This window comes from Peromyscus californicus, unplaced genomic scaffold (assembly GCF_007827085.1).
Source record: "Peromyscus californicus insignis strain IS unplaced genomic scaffold, ASM782708v3 Scaffold_13__1_contigs__length_99412109, whole genome shotgun sequence".
Lineage (NCBI taxonomy): Eukaryota > Metazoa > Chordata > Mammalia > Rodentia > Cricetidae > Peromyscus > Peromyscus californicus.
In genome coordinates, this window is record NW_026294424.1 from 4009732 (window position 1) to 4026684 (window position 16953).

Below are 16953 nucleotides of genomic sequence, written 5' to 3' on the forward strand. Positions count from 1 at the left end.
AAGGACAGGAGATGAGTTTGATTACCAGCATCCACAAAAAAGCCAGACACAGTGGTGCTCACTGGTACTTCCTGCACTAGGGAGGCAAAAACAAATGAATCCCTGAGGTTAATGGTCTAGCCTAGCCTCATCAGCAGATCCCAGAACAATGACTCTCAGAAACAAGCTGGACAGCTCCCGAGGAACACCACCTCGGAGCTCTCTACATACAGGCACTGGCACAAACCCTTAAACAATAACATTTTAATAACAAAATAAAATGCAGACATCATTTTACTGAAAAAGTAGTGTTAAAAACTACTGTGGGCTGGGTGGTGGTGATACACACCTTTAATCCCAGCACTCTGGAGGCAGAGGCAAGAGGATCTCTGTGAGTTTGAGGCCAGCCTGGTCTACAGAACAAGTTCCAGGACAGCCAGAGCTGTTAAATAGAGAAACCCTGTTTCAAAAAACCAAAACAAACCCCAACTGTAGGACAGCTGTTTCCTCCACACTTGATAAGACCATCATTACCATGAGACAGAGCAGCTGTGGTGACTTACAGGGAGAACTTGGAGCAACAGGCATGAGAGAGAGAACTACAGAGCAGCTGTCTAGGTCTTTGGCAATGGAGCTATTACCATTCCCTTTTGGAGAAGAGAAGAAAGGTCATAAGGCCCTCAAGATTCTAATCATCACTCCTTTGTGCCACAGGTATACATAACCTTAGAGGTACTAAAGTATGCAAAAAGCAAACTGATTGGAGGTGAGATGTCAATGGCATAGCTGCCTGAGTTGTCTATGCTCTTGTACATAGCCAAATAAACACATTAATTTGGCAAGCTGGACTTAATGAGACTTTTCTTTGTAAGCCAGCTCCTTTTGATTAGAAATCAATACAAGTTTCTCTTATGCTCCCCAGGAAAGCTGCACAGTCTATAGGGGGAAAAAGTGTTCAAATTAAATGAGGCCTTCAAACAACAACCCAGTCCTTAGAGAGAAAAACATGTATAGAGTAGAAGGACGGAGAAAAAAGAGGCATGGCTGATATTGGGGTGCCTGTTAAAAGGCCCTCTTACATAGCAGGCAGGCCTACAGATAGTACAGCCATTTGATGAGTCAGACATCTGTGACATCTTGAAATATATTAGGAAAAAAGGCTAGAGAGCCTGCATAAGGAGATGACAGTTTTTCTGAGACATGAATCCATCATGAAGAAAATAAAATGATTTGTTTGGAGAACTAACATCAGACCATGAGTCAATATAACATGTCTGAGGTGATGAGCCATAGAGGGTTAGTTAGCAGAGGATGGACTGTCCCTTGCCTTGAGAAGTCTAGACTATCTGAATAGCACTAGGGAATAATTAAAAGGGTTTAAGGAAGGGAATGACAGGACAGTCACACTTTTGAACAGCCCTTTGCTGTGTTGTAAACCTGGGATGTATTGCCTCAAAAATATTACAATTTTCAAAGTAAGGGCACTTGAGCTGGAAATGTGGCTTGGTGGTAAAGTGCATACTTAAGCATGCCTGAGACCTATTCTTAGCACCAAAGCCAATACAAAAATAAATATATAAGCACAGTAAAAAGAAAGGTTCTATAAAAAGAAAATTTTATGGCCACATAAAATTCTTACTGAAACTCAACCTCAACTGAACACATCATTATTCCCTGTAAATGTGAAGATTTAGAGCACTCTACCAGTTTCTGATGGATAGAGCCAAGGGTCTTTGGGACATGGGCAGTACATTTTGCCAGCTCAAGAGAAAAGGAACTAATAAAACTATAGCCCTGTTTTGTTATTTAAGCCAATAAGCCAGATGGGTGGGCTGAGTATGTGACTCAGTGGTAGAGCAAGTGCCTAGCATGCCTGAAGCCCTGGATTCAATACCTAGCACCATGGGGGTCACATGATATCAACAAGTTAAAATTTTATGCACAGTTTAACATTCATTTTTTCAACCCAAGCACTACACTGTGGTAGCTTGAATGTAATTGGCCCCTATCAGCTCACAGGGAATGGCACTATTAGGGGGTATGGCCTTGTTGAAGTAGATGTGGCCTTGTTGGAGGAAGTGTGTCACTGTGGGGATGGGCTTTGAGGTCTCACATATGCTCAAACCACACCCAGTGTCTCAGTTCACTTCCTGTTGCCTTCAGATCAAGATATAGAATTCGCCAGGCGCATGCCTTTAATCCCAGCACTTGGGAGGCAGAGCCAGGTGGATCTCTGTGAGTTCGAGGCCAGCCTGGTCTACACAGCGAGCTCCAGGAAAGGCACCAAAACTACACAGAGAAACCTTGTCTCAAACAAACAAACAAACAAAAGATGTAGAATTCTCAGCTCCTTCTCCAGAACCATGTCTGGCTACACACCACCATGTCCCACCATGATGCTAATGGACTAAATCTCTGAACTATAAACCACACCAATTAAATGTTTTCCTTTATAAGAGTTGCTGTGGTCATGGTGTCTCTTCACATCAATAAAAACCCTAACTAAGACATACGAATGTTTATTTTTCAATAACTGCTATACTTGCTGCAGCTGAGATCAGTTTCAATTTTCAATGATTTGGCAAGTATCTTTAACCAATACATCATGAGAATCCAGCAGAAAATGGATGGTAAAACCATGTTAACTCTGAGGAACACATCCCATAAGTCTCTTGGGGAATGATGGGACAAGAAAGAAGCACATTAATAGAGTATATGCAAATACTCCTGATAAAGAGGGTGTTAGGAAAGAAATATAAGAAAGAAATACTGACAGCAACCAGAAGGGGCAAGAATAGGCAACCTAGGGTAGACAAGAATGATCTCTGAAGGGTGGACATCTGCACTGGGACATACAAGGCTGGCAGAACTAGCTATCTACCGAAACAAATCTTAAGAAGAATACAGAGCTACAACTTACCTGCATTTTTGAGGTCGAACCAGGTGAGCCAGCTCAGCAAACCTCCACAGCGCTGCACGCAAACTTCGAGGAGCACCATTCTGAGTAGGGTTTACAAGTGATGTGTTACATTTAAGAGTCACAAACACTTTCTACAGCTGGGTTTACTGTATTGGAGCTGCTTGCATCCTCTTTTGGAGTTATTAAACATACACTTTCACTGTTAATTTTCAGAGAAAGCCCAATTAAATGTGTAAAACAGCCAGTAACTACTTCAAGATTTTTGAGGTCCAGAGGGCTTCACTTAGAAAAATATAGTTATTTAAAAAAGAAAGTTGCCAGGGGCTGAAGAGACAGCTCAGGGGTTAAGAGCACTTGCTGCTCTTACAGAGGACCTCAACAGGCACTTCACACACGTGGTGCAGAGATATACATGCAGGAAAAACTCATCCCCAAAAATAAAATAAATAAATCTTTTTTAAAAAATTGAGTTGATGCTTTAAATTTCCATTTCATCTAACAAACACGAGGTTTTTAAAGAAAACTGAAGTCCGCTCCACCAAATGGCATTTCCTTCTAACAGTTTTGCTTAATAACTTGCAAGATAAAAATCTCATACTGTACTCAACAGTGAAAACAGTATGATCTTTTCAATAATACAGAGCAAAAACCCACCTTTTTAATTTCCTTATAGAGTTCTAGCTGTAGCCTTGGAAGATTAGAATCCATCAATGCCTGTAAATAGATACAAGAGATTTGTTATAGAAGATACATACATTCTACCCATACTTCTAAATAAAGCTAAATGGCAACCAAAATTTCAATTTTTAAGGAAAAGAAACAAAACAGCAACTAAAAACAAAGCTATTTGTTAGGAAAAAATTAAATGTATACAGAAATTCTAAATTCAGGTCTTTACTAGGATAAAAACAGCAGAAGGAAAAAGTTTAACATTTATGATAATCAAATACTATATAACATCAAATTAAGATTAACCCTAAACTCCCATAGTAAACATTCAGTCTTCACTATTTCACCTGGATAACTCAGGTAACCTCTAAGTAAGAAGGGTATGGGCTCTGTCCTTGTGGGATCTGAGCCCCTCTGTCTAGCAGGGAACATGTGAATCTCCAAAATGGCAAGGAGAGTCACAGCCCCACTCCCTGATTCACCCCAGGTCTCAGTGTCAGCGAGGAAGTCTACCAGTCCTCACAGCTCATTTCCTGACGTTCCCTGCTCACTTCTGAGCTAAGTCAGAAATAAGGTCTACGTGTCCAACTCCAAGCCACAGTCAAGGCTAATGGCACAGAGTCCACAAAAGAGAAGGGCTCCCTACTCTTGTCCCTAGAACTTGCTCTTCTAAACTGGCATGTCAAAACTGTGGAGAGAGAGAAGGTGACCCAGCTCTCCTGTTCAGACCCATGCAGCACCTGCTATCTAGAGACCAAGAAGAGCTGGTTAGCTCGAACTGTCAACCTGACACAACCTAGGATTACCTGGACACAGTCTCAACAGACACTGTCTAGACCAGGTGGGCCTGTGGGCTATTTGTGAGGGACTGTCTCGATTGCCTCAATTGAAGTGGGATGGCCCAGGCTGAAAATGAGCAGCACCATTGCCTGGGTTTGCATCCTGGACTAATTAAGAGTAGAGAAAGTTAGCTGAGTATTAGGCACATATACATGCATTGTCTCTCTGCCTTGACTGCGGCTGCTTCAACTTCACTGTAATGATGGGCTGTGACCTGAAGTTCTGAGTCAAATCCTTCCTCCCTTCAGGATATTTTACCACCCAATGAGCTTGAAAGGCACACTCTGGAAAACTGATTCAGGAGTATAACATTCCACCAACTCTTTTTTTTTTTTTTTTTTTTTTTTTTTTTTTTTGGTTTTTTTGAGACAGGGTTTCTCTGTGTAGCTTTGGAGTCTGTCCTGGAACTCACTCTGTAGCCCAGGCTGGCCTCGAACTCACAGAGATCCGCCTGCCTCTCCCTCCCGAGTGCTGGGATTAAAGGCGTGTGGGCACCACCACCCGGCCTCCACCAACTTTTAAAAAAAAAAAAATTAATTTTATGTGTGCTTGAGTATATGTATATGTACAGTGTGTGTACAGGAGCATGCAGAGGTCAGAAGGCACAAGATCCCCTGAAACTTGGGTTACAAGTGGTTGTGAGCCACCTCATGGGTACTGGGAACTGAACTCAGGCCTTCTGTAAAAGCAGTAACCTCTGTGAAGCAATGAACCATCTCTCCGGCCCCACCAGCAAATTTTAAATCCTGATTCTGCTGCTACAGTTTGAACAAAAGAAGCAAACCAAGCTGACAAACATATTAAAAGACTACTTTTCAAATAAAAAAGTACATCAAAGCCTGTTTTAGCTACATAAATGTTTTGTCAACCAAAACCTACCTCACTCTGTAGCAGAGATAACCAAAGCTCAAGTCTACTAAGGGCAGAACATGGCTCTTCCCTGGGGCCCTCATGGGGTAGTGATACAGCTCATCACAGCTTCCTCTCCCACAACCCTCAGCCTGCCTCCACACATGGCTGACAAACAAACCCCACAGCCCAACCACCTACCTCATAGCTTGCCACCTATCCTAGCTCATGCCCTCTCCTCAGCTGAGGTCCCTCTTTCCACTCCCTAACAGGACTGGCTTCCACACAAAGCCAATGATCTACAAGGAGCCCTCATTTTCTACCAAGACACAAACCACTTGAACTGACCCTCAAGGCACCCGACTCTCCACAGTATGAGAAGGACCTACCCTGATCGCTGAGCCAAACTCCAGGCAGGAGGTACAGTGGGAAGGTCTTTCCTGCTTCAGGATACCACCTCCACCTCCACCTCCACCTCCACCTCCCCCTCCCCCCCCTCCCCCTCCCCCTCCCGGGTAGAAATGACCTCCTCCTTGCTGCCATGCACTTTATGCCATGCACTCTACCACCCAAGACTATATAGAAATCACTTGAGGGCAGGAACAACACCTGGCTGTCAGACTTCAATGTATTTCCAACACAAAAGACAGGTAATACCTGCCCATTTTGTGGGCTAGAAACTGGTCTTTATGATACACACATAGCAATTCTTACAAGAAGTCAAAAGTCCTGGATTGACCATTTCTGTATTCCTACCCATTCCCTGCTCCTGGCCTGAAGCCATCCCATTCTCCCACTTTGCCTTGCCTTTGCTCTGCCACAGTGAACATACCTAGCTGGATCCTGGTCCACCCTACTGGCTTACCCTGCGGACTGTAGCAGCTGAAGAGGCAGAAACATGAAAGAGGCTGAAAGCAGAAGGGAAAGAAAGAATGAGAGACTGGCCTGACTTACACTTGGGGCTATGCTATTCAAGGCTGGAATCTACACCATCAGAGATAGAAACCACAAAGAAACAGAAAGGAAGCAGAGATGAGCAGCCAAAGATCCAGAATATGAAGCTGCAACCTAGAGCCATGGTCTGTGGCCTCAAACATGCACTGAGCCATCATGACCAGCAGTAGTTTTAATAAAAAGCCACCGCAGAGACAGGTTTGAGCCAGGCAGTGGTGGCGCATACCTTTAATCCCAGCACTCAGGAGGCAGAAGCAGGTGGATCTCTGAGTTTGAGGCCAGCCTCGTCTACAGAACGAGTTTCAGGACAACCAGAGCTACATAGAGAAACATTACCTCAAAAATCCAAAACAGAAAAAGACAACAAGGAGACAGGTTTGAAAGGGAATGCTGTTTGCAGGCGAAATAACTAGGATCTGGGCAATTTAGAGTCACACTGTTCTCTTTGTCCTTTTTAATGTCCACCTGCCAATCAAGGCAACTGTATTCTCTCTCTGGCTTTTTGCTTCTGAAGACGAAAGGTCAAGAAATGTCAAAGAAAGCCCGACCTGATCCTGAACAATGAAAGCAAAGATGTCTGGGACCGGAGAACGACGAACTGAAATAGGACATATGTGACCCACATGAGGGTCACCAATGTGCCAAGTGTGTAAAATAGGTGAAACCAATCCAGCCATTAGGCCAACATGGAAGATGAGATACATATACAGGCACTGCACTGGCTGGGATTTTGTCATTTTGACACAATTTAGAGTTCTCCAGGAGGAAGAACCTCATTTGAGTAAAATGTCTCCATTAGATTGCCTGGAGGCAAATCTGAAGGGAATTTCCTTGATTAATGATCAATGTGGAATTAGCACTACCCACTGTAGGCAGTGCCACCCCTGCGCAGGTGATGCTGGGTTGTATGAGGAGCAAGCCAGTAAGTACCGGTCCTCTATGGCCCCTGCTTGAGTTCCTGTGCTAGCTTTCCTTCATAATGGACTAGAAGCTATAAGATGAAAGAAAACCTTTCAACCCTAAGTTGCTTATGGTCATGGTGTTTTATCACACCAATATAAAGCAAACTAAGGCTGGTCGGTGGTGGCACATACCTTTGATCCCAGTGCTTGGGAGGCAGAGGCAGGCAGAGCTCTGTGAGTTCCAGGACAGCCTGGGCTACAAAGCAAGTTCCAGAACAGCCAGGACTACGCAGATAAACCCTGTCATGAAAAAAAACAAAAAGGAAAGAAAGGAAGGGAGGAAGGAAAGAAGAAAGGAAGGATGGAAGGAAGGAAAGGAGGGAGGGAGGGAGGGAAAAACAAAGAAACAAACAAGCAAACCAAGAAACAAACGAAGCAAGCAAACAAAGATAGACACTATGTGCAGATGCTGGGATGTGACAAGAGCAACCTCCCAAAGGCTGCCCAACCCCAACCTTCCTCAACCTCAAAGAGATACCTGGAAACCTGAGTACCAGAGAAGTCAGCTCTGACCACAGAGTAGGCTAACCAAAAGACTATGGCCTGGTCATATGGAAAGAATTCCTTAGGAAAGGGGATCCATGGATCCATTAACAGCAAGTAGAAAGCAACAATGAAATGACATGTCATGCCTTGTACCTGGGCAAGAGTGAGAATTCCACTACTAACAGGAATGTGTCTCACCATACAAACACATCAACATGCTCACATATGAACCATAAAGACAAATTCCACTTTATAACTGAGGACACTTAGGTCCCCAGAAATGAAGTACACTCCCATCAAGTTGTTCAGTTACTCAGTGGCAGGAATCACTCTGCCCGGGCCAGAGGAATCGAGACAAGAACTGCAGCAGGCCATCTGAAACACGTTCCTCGGCAGACAAATCAGCCTGAGGAAGGCTAGACTCGTGAAGGAAAGGAGAGTAACTGCACGGCCAGTATCAAATATGGCGCTTTAACAAGACAGACACGGGGAAGGAACTGAAAGAGCTGTTTGCTTTAACAGGGAGGAAAAGAACCGTTGTTAGGTGAGTTCGGGTTCACCCAAACTAGGATTGTAAGGAAAACAAGGAGAGGGAAGAGACGATGCCTCTCAATTTCAGGACTGAGACCCTACCCAGGGGGAATGTGAAGACCTAAAGAAAAGATCCCTGCACAGGACAATGAGGTTCACATTCTCCTGCTGTGGGATGTTCTGTATGTCAAATGTGTTGCTCTGATTGGTTAATAAATAAAACACTGATTGGCCAGCAGCCAGGCAGGAGGAAGTGTAGGCGGGACAAGGAGGAGAAGAATTCTGGGAAGTGGAAGACTGAGTCAGGGACACACTGCTAGCCGCCGCCATGAAAAGCAACATGTGAAGATGCCGGTAAGCCACGAGCCACATGACAAGGTATAGATTAATAGAAATGGGTTAATTTAAGATTTAAGAACAGTTAGCAAGAAGCCTGCCACGGCCATACAGTTTGTAACCAATATAAGTCTCTGCGTTTACTTGGTTGGGTCTGAGTGGCTGTGGGACTGGCAGGTAACAGAGATTTGTCCTGACTGTGGGCCAGGCAGGAAAACTCTAGCTACATTCTCCTTAGCCATCTTTCACAAACCGTTTAGGAAGAAGTGTTGAGAACTCTGTCACAGAGCCTACCCCATGGCAGTCAACTTGAGGTAGAAGGGATACTTTGAGCTAGTGATACACTTGTTCAAAAGCCTCGTTCATAAACTCAAGGGCAATATGGAAGGAGGCAACCAGAACAGGCATGAGACTCCTAAGAGGAATATGTCAGAATGATAAAAACAAAACTGATTTTGTAAAACATTACGAATGGGAACAGAAATCAGGCATGGTGGTGTACACAGTTAACCCCAGCATTCAGAGTACAGAAGCAGTTAGATCTCTATGAGCTCAAGGCCAGCCTGATCTACATGAGTTCCTGGCTACTCAAGGCTATATAGTGAGACCTGTCTCAAAAAAAAAAAAAAAAAAGGCAAACAGAAACTAATGAGGGCAGGGAAGGAGGACTTCCATCCTGTGTCACAGCGGCAAACAGGACAAAGGAACAGAGTGTAGCTGCAGGGATCTGCACTAAGTATCAGGAAGCAATGACACAGTGAGATGGGTGCCTGGCCTCTCCTCTCTGGCACTGCCACTGAGTGCCTAGAGCTTCCTGGTTTCGGTATCATGTCTGGTCCCTCTTTCTCCCCATTCAGGTCTTGCTACCAACAAGTAGTATTGTCTGACCTCTGTTAGGAAGGAAGGAATGCCAGACTTCACTTGTCTACCTTTGCTTTTCTAGTGCTTTGGGATTCTCCAAGCAATGCCCAATCAAAAGTGGGAGCCCACAGAGACATTCCTCTTAAGAAGCAGGCAACCAATGGTCACACAGATGCCCTTAAGAACTGACCTATGCACTATAAGGTGCAAAAGAAACAGTTCTTGCTGATGGAACACATTTCGTTGCTCATGGGCAAATACCCCAGGCCCTCCAAGTCCCATGTTCCAAATGGAAGATAAGTAGATATCCTGAGGATAGTTCATTCAAAGCAAAAGAATGCTCACGGAAAGCTTGTTCTCTTAACCCGCAACAATCACGGTCGCACGGATCCACAGGGTTCTTACTTTGATGACTTTGTTGAGGCATTCATCAGCTACCATCCTGACATCTGACTCTGCATCGTCACTGCACAGCAGAAACAGCTCCATAGCAATGCCCAAGAGTTTCTGAAATTCTGGAGAATTTCTAAGTAAAAAAGAGAGAGATTGTCACAGGCATGAGGGGGTTAGGAGACCTGATGGCAAAATGCAATGAGGGATCTAAATGAAATTTTGGTACAAGAAAGAACATCACATTAAAAATTAAGAATATCTGCATAAAGGTGGACTGCAGGGAACAGCATATTGATACTAATTGCCCTTTCTCTTTAAGATTTCATGTAAACACCTTTAAAAGGTACTGTGTAGGATACTCAAATCCCAGGTAGTGATGTGCTTTGTTTTAAAAAGGTTGCTTTTACTGTTAGAGAGCATCCTTGAAGCCTTGAAAAATCAGTAAGCCAACACATCTCCTCTATTTCCTTTTAATCTCACTTTCAAGGTGCTTCAAGGTACAACCCCATTTCACTAGACTCCATAGGCCACAAGGCTTTTCTATTGCCAAAAACATAATACTGGTGTCACAAAAACTGGAATCTGGGTACTATATGTAAACTATTTTTAGTAAGTTTAGTTGAGAGCACTTGTTTGATATGTCATGATCCAACAAGCTAAGCCCAGCCATAAGGAGAGGCTGGTGGACCACGTGGGCGGAACTCTGAAGTACCTCAAACCTGTAACACAAGGCATAGTCTAGAAGTGATTCTGGTGACAAAGTAACAGGGTATGCTATTCCTAAAACATCAAAAGCAGACTCTTGTCTCAGGATCTTAATCTAAAGGACTGTTGATCTACATTCTCATTCTTTCACCTCTAAGCAGAAAGTCCTAGCACATGCCTTTAATTCCAGCACCAGGGAGGCAGAGGCAAGGGGATCTGTGAGTTCAAGGCCAGTTGGAGCTACACAATGAGACTCTGTCTCAAAAGAAGTGAAAGACATCCATAAACCTAAGAGGAAGAAAAAGGTATCAGCAATTCTCAACACATACAGAACAAGAAGTAAGACATGACACTCAGCAATATCATAGACCTTACATGCACGCTCACACTCATAACACACACAAAATCAATCAATGTAATAAAAAAATAAAGAAGTTAAGGACTATGTTGTATAGCAAGCGCTTTAAGAATCAGGAAATTCTGAAGGAAGGCTTATTAAGAAGCCTTAATTAAGAAGCCTTATTAAGAAGTGGCTGGGCACCGGGCGGTGGTGGCGCACGCCTTTAATCCCAGCACTCGGGAGGCAGAGCCAGGCGGATCGCTGTGAGTTCGAGGCCAGCCTGGGCTACCAAGTGAGTTCCAGGAAAGGCGCAAAGCTACACAGAGAAACCCTGTCTCGAAAAACCAAAAAAAAAAAAAAAAAAAGAGAAGTGGCTGGGCATGGTGGCGCATGCCTTTAATCCCAGTACTCAGGAGACAGCAGTAGGAGGTCTCTGTGAGTTCAAGACCAGCCTGGTCTACATAGCAAGTTGAACTACCAGGACTACATAAAGAGACCTGTCTCGAACAAACAAATAAAAATTAAAAACAAAATAAAACAAACAAAAAGACTCAGGAAGTAAGCAACTCACAAGTCTCAGGAAGTTCCTGAAACTTACCAGATTCATAATGACCCTCTGTTCCTGAATGTGCTGGCTAGTTTTATGTCAGCTTAACACAAGCTATAATCAATCATTTGAGAAGAGGGAACTTCAATTGAGAAAATGCCCCAATCAGTTTGGTCTATAGCACATTTTGATTAATGACTGATGTGGGAGGGCCTAGTTTGTTGTGGGTGGTGCCATCCCTGGGCTGGTCAGGTTCTGGGTGCTATAAGAAAGCAGGAAGAGCAAACCATGAAAGTAAGTCAGTAAGCAGCACTCCTCCATGGCCTCTGTTTCAGTTCTTGACCTGACTTCCCTCAGTGATGGACTGTGATCTGGAAGTATAAGCTGAAATAAACCATTCCCTCCCCAAACTCCTTTTCATCAATGTTTTATCACAGCAATAGAAACCCTGAAAAAGACACTAGGGTTATAAAGCAGTAAGGACTGTTGAGGGGAGGGAGACTCCTGAAATGCTGAGGTCTGTGTTGTACAGAGAGCTCCAGGTTTCCAGCTTTAGTGAGCTGTCATCCATGCCTATGGTGGGCTTTTAGTGTTGCATTGCCTTTTGCGTTGTCCACGTTCCTATAAGTTACCACTATAAGTAACCCTTGTACATTCACTGAGTCACCAAGTTGGATTTTAGTGGTATCAGTACTTTGATCTGTTAATGCTTCCCTATGGGTTGAACGAACATTTACTCACATCTCCCCCAAGAACAGTGTCACAGAACAGGTTGTAACATGCATGATTACATTGCAGACATTTTTCCTGGAGACAGCATGCCTTACAGATGGCATTTCCCTGGATTCTGGCAGGCATTTCCTATGAGGAGTTGGCTGTCGCCTTATTTTAGTTTAGGCTCAGACTTTCTCCTGTCTTGTTTCTACTTGCCATACCCTCAACCTTTTGCTTCTTAAACACACAAAATAGTTACACTGTTTTAATGGTTCTGTGTGCTAACCTACTTTAATTTCTGGGTCAATGTCAACTAACTGTTCTTACTACAAACTGTAACTTCCTATGTTTCTTTGCATTTCTGGTTGATTTTTGTTGTGGTCAGATTTTGGTTTTAAGCCAGGGTCTCTGTCTCTATCGTGGCCCCATGTGTCTTACCTCTGACAAAAATTCTGATGATGATGTTGTTTGCCAACTTGTAAGGTGACAATGTTCTATTTTGTTTCCCTGCTCCAGCTGCTATAGCAAAATCCAACAGACTAGATGGCTGAAAGCACTACACATGTCTCACTTTTGGCAACTGGAGTCCATGCTGGTGCACAAGTGGAGAACTGGGAGAGGAGAGCATAGAGGTGCCAGGCTTCCCTTTGCCATACCTTACCCTCAATATCTACACCCTGGCTTCCTTGTAGAAAGCCAGAAAACGTATTTTCTTGAGTTCCACAAGCCACCCTAGAAAAGTAAAAACTCCTGAACCTAAAGAGGAGGGTCAGACAAATCTCATATTAGTCACTCAAAGGCTTCCCACAGCAGGCCTGCGACTGGTACTTGAAGAGCAGTTTATGAGACAAAACTTTGTGGGATGTGGCATTAACCCCAAGAAGGCAGAGTAAGCACTGAATTCACCTACTAAAATGCATAGTTGGTCTCAATTACAGAACAGGGTTAAGCCTTCAACATATAGACTGGAATGGAAAATAAAACATTCAGTCCACAACTAATAAAGATGAACTTTTAACATAGAGAACATGAAATAAGTACTGAGCCCAACCTGCACCCAATTCCTTTCTTTTAAAAAAAGAAAAAAAAAAGAGGTCATGCTTTTAAAAAGCACAGACTAGCCTCTAACTCATGAACCTCCTGCCTCTGTCCAAGTAGCCTAGTCAAATTTCTTTCTTGAAATACTTGTTTTCTTTATCTTTTTCTTATTAGAATAATGGTCTTTTCTTTAATGATTCACAATACAGACTATTAAGCCTTTCATTTATACATTGCCAATACCTTCCCGAAGTTCCCAGCAACCACATGGTGGCTCACAACCATCTATGAGATCTGGTGCCCTCTTCTGTAATACAGGCATGCAAATAGAACATTCATATACATAAATAAATAAATAAATCATTAAAAAAAATTACCTGAGAGACTGTGCCACGATGTTTTCACATATTGTTAGACAATGACTCACACGGTCCTTCTTGGTGGCTGAGAGTTCCTTCTTTCTAAAATTCAAAAGGAAAGTAAATGAGCATGCGCTGGTGACCATTTCATTTGTTTCTATATTTCATTGATTCCTAAGTACTTCTTGGCTACTACTAGTGAATCACTAACTCCATGCTGGGAACAGGGTAGCATGAGGATAACGAGAGATGATGACAGATGAGCTCCATCAAGGGCTTCCTAATGCACCACTCACACAAAAACATCAGAGGCGTCAAAAAAGCATTATTTTCCCCATTATAGAGAAAAGAAGAAAATGAAGTGCCAACAGTCACGCAGGCAAGAAAGACCTCGTGAAAGGTAAAGAAGAAGAAGAAGACTGTGCAGGGGTTCCCAGCACAGAAAGATCCAGAGCATGAGCATTATGTCAGTAAAGAATCTGTCAGTACCGAGGCCAGTGAATATGTCTCCTTCATCTCTTTCCTAAAAGGGATTTTTCCTGATGAGTTATGCTACAGAATGCTGACCACCCACCAAAATTTGCAAAGCTTGATCTTTGCCTTGACTTGCCAAAGATCACACAGGTAGGAAGAGCCAGAACTGGTGATCTAACTTTAAATATAACCTATATCTCACTAATCCACATTCAGTTCAGATTTCCACCCATTTAATGACATCGAAATAAGAATGCATATTACAACCAATGGCATATTACAGATTAATTAGTAACCTCTTTTCTTTCTTAGTAGTAAGATTATGGAGACATGGATTACAATGAGTAAAAGATACTCAGTGAAACACAAAATATGATACTATCCTGTATCAATAATATAATAAATAAAATAAAATTTATAAATCCTGATCATGGTGACCACAGGATTTATGGGTTAGTCAAATTTCACAGAACTGTACACTGAAAACATGTACCAAGCTGCCTCTGTTTTCAAACTTGATATGGTTGATTAAATATGGTCAGTATACGATATAGACCTCAGTGGCTAACTAGTCTACATCCACAAACAACTAGAAATAAGGCCTTCTTTAAAAAAAAAAAAAAAAAAAAAAGCCAGGCAGTGGGTGGTGGCGCACGCCTTTAATCCCAGCACTCGGGAGGCAGAGGCAGGCAGATCTCTGTGATTTCGAGGCCAGCCTGGGCTACAGAGTGAGTTCCAGGAAAGGCACAAAGCTACACAGAGAAACTCTGTCTCGAAAAACAAAAAACAAACAAACAAAAAAAAAAAAAGGAAACAGAACAGCCAGGGCTACACAAAAACCCTGTTTCAAACAACAAAACCTGTCAGTAAGCAAAGGAGATGAACAGCCTAGTCAAGAAGCCAGACTAAAGTGCTTCTCTCCACCTATCCTATAGCTTCAGGAGTCTTCAAAGTCAGCAAAATCAAAGTAAAGTAGACAGGAAAGATTTAAAGCATAGGATAACTAGAAACAAACCACAAGACCACTAGTTTTGGGGAGAGTTTAATTATAAGGAAATAAAAAAAAAAAACCTTGCAAACAAATAATTTGCATTTGATTCCTAATGCAGCCCTCAAGCTTCTCTAAGTACATACAACAACACAGGCTATTAAAATTGCACAAACCCACTGATAGCATATCTTCCGAAGGACAGTCAGGCAGATAGGAAAAGACAAGGCAGACCCCAGGAAAGGTAAAGCCAAAGGTGAAGGAAATTGTGCTGTGTAATGTAGGCAAAACACTCATACACATAAAATAAAAATTTAAAAAAATCTTTAAAAGGGTACAAACTAAATAACAACACATCATTCAATTATCCTTATGGCTAAAATTCTCAGATATAAGATGACCAAAAAGGGTTCCCACCACAAAAAATATCCAAAGCCTGAGTGCTATGCCAGTAAAGAATCAATCAGCACTGGGGTAAGTGTGTCTCCTTCATCTCTTTCCTAAAAGGGACTTTTCCTGACAAGTCATGCTGCAGACTGCTGATCATCCACATAACTTGGTCCCAAAGATAGACTGGGAACACGAGTGACATACAGAATTACTATTGCATCTGTTTGTCCTAGCTATCTCCCTCCAATCAGAACAAACATGCCCAATACTCAGGTTTCGATTCTATAGATAAAGACAGAAGAGTGCAGAACAGCATGGAAACACATCTTGGGTCCCTATATGCCCTTCAGAAGCACAGGCTCCCCACATCTCCCATCCTCAAAAGAATTGAAATCTAGCAAACATCCTTCACTCAGCAAAAGACAAACAAAATGTGATAGCCAAACAATGGAAACTACTTAGCTAGAAAAAGGAAGTAGCTATTGATAGTATACAGGGGCAAATCACAATGCATTACACTTGAGAAAAGGAATTAAGACTCCAAAGACTGACACACAGTGGTTCTATTTTTGAACATTCTGGAACCAACAAAACTGTAAGAATGAAAATATGACCAGTAATTACATATGGTGACAGCAAAGAGGCATACGGAGCTCTGAGGAGTGACAAAATCACTCTAAATGCAGATTATGGGGCTAGCAAGATGGCTCAGACAGTAAAAATACTTGCCATATGAGCCTGAGGGCCTGAGTATGATCCCTAGAGCTACAATAGAGAGAACTAATTCCCAAAGTTGTCCTCTGACCTCCACACATGTTCCTTTGTGTACGGGCATGCATGCATGCAGCATGCACACACACACACACACACACACACACACACACACACACACACACACACACACACATCATGAATGCCTTATAATAATAATAAATTACATTTATGAATCCTGATTATGTTAGTCACAGAAATTGGTGCATTAGTCAAATCCCACAGAATGTATATTAAAAGAACATATTTTCTCACATTATAAAGAAAATGCTATGAGAATAAAATGTTTTCTTCTTTAAGCCACTTGTAGTAAAGCCTCCCTGCAGCAGCTTCGATTCTCCCTCCTTTAAGATAACCGTCAGGATCCTTAGAGAACACCAACCACCTTAAGCATTTTAGAGAGCAAACTAAGACACCAACCCATTATCCTTTGACTTGCACAGGGAAATTCTGTCCCAGGCTTTAAATGAACGAAAGTCAGACAGACCTCAATGTGGCCATGTTACACTGGTGCCTACAAGGACTTCTTAGCCAACCAGTGATAAAAAGAAGGCTGACCACACTGAACTCAATGGCCTCACAACCTAATGACAGTATAGAAACATTCATGATCTGAGAGTTTCAGTGACCTCAGATCGAAATAGAACCTCTAGGCCTAGAAGGCAGTGAGCCAAAAGGAGAAACTGACCAAGTCCCTTTGCTCTGGGACAACTTTCGCAATTCCAATTGATGGGACTCAGCTAACTCAGGCAGCATGGTAAACAGTTACTTTTGATGGGCCCACCATGATTAGTGGTCTCATCGAAAGACTGACATGATATTGGGGGTGGAGGTGGACTCCTAATCA

The 16953-nt window shown here is 42.7% G+C and overlaps 1 protein-coding gene across 2 annotated transcripts in view; it reads right to left on the reverse strand.

Moving 5' to 3' along the window:
• Htt (huntingtin) overlaps nucleotides 1-16953 on the reverse strand; it is a 144758-nt gene that overhangs the window by 110233 nt on the left and 17572 nt on the right. For both annotated transcript variants that reach the window (XM_052736145.1, XM_052736144.1), the window contains exons 2-5: nucleotides 13502-13585; nucleotides 9793-9913; nucleotides 3554-3613; nucleotides 2900-2979 (exon numbers count right to left, since the gene is read on the reverse strand). In XM_052736145.1, the coding sequence (XP_052592105.1) occupies nucleotides 2900-2979; nucleotides 3554-3613; nucleotides 9793-9913; nucleotides 13502-13585 (345 nt within the window). The remainder of the gene's footprint in view (nucleotides 1-2899; nucleotides 2980-3553; nucleotides 3614-9792; nucleotides 9914-13501; nucleotides 13586-16953) is intronic.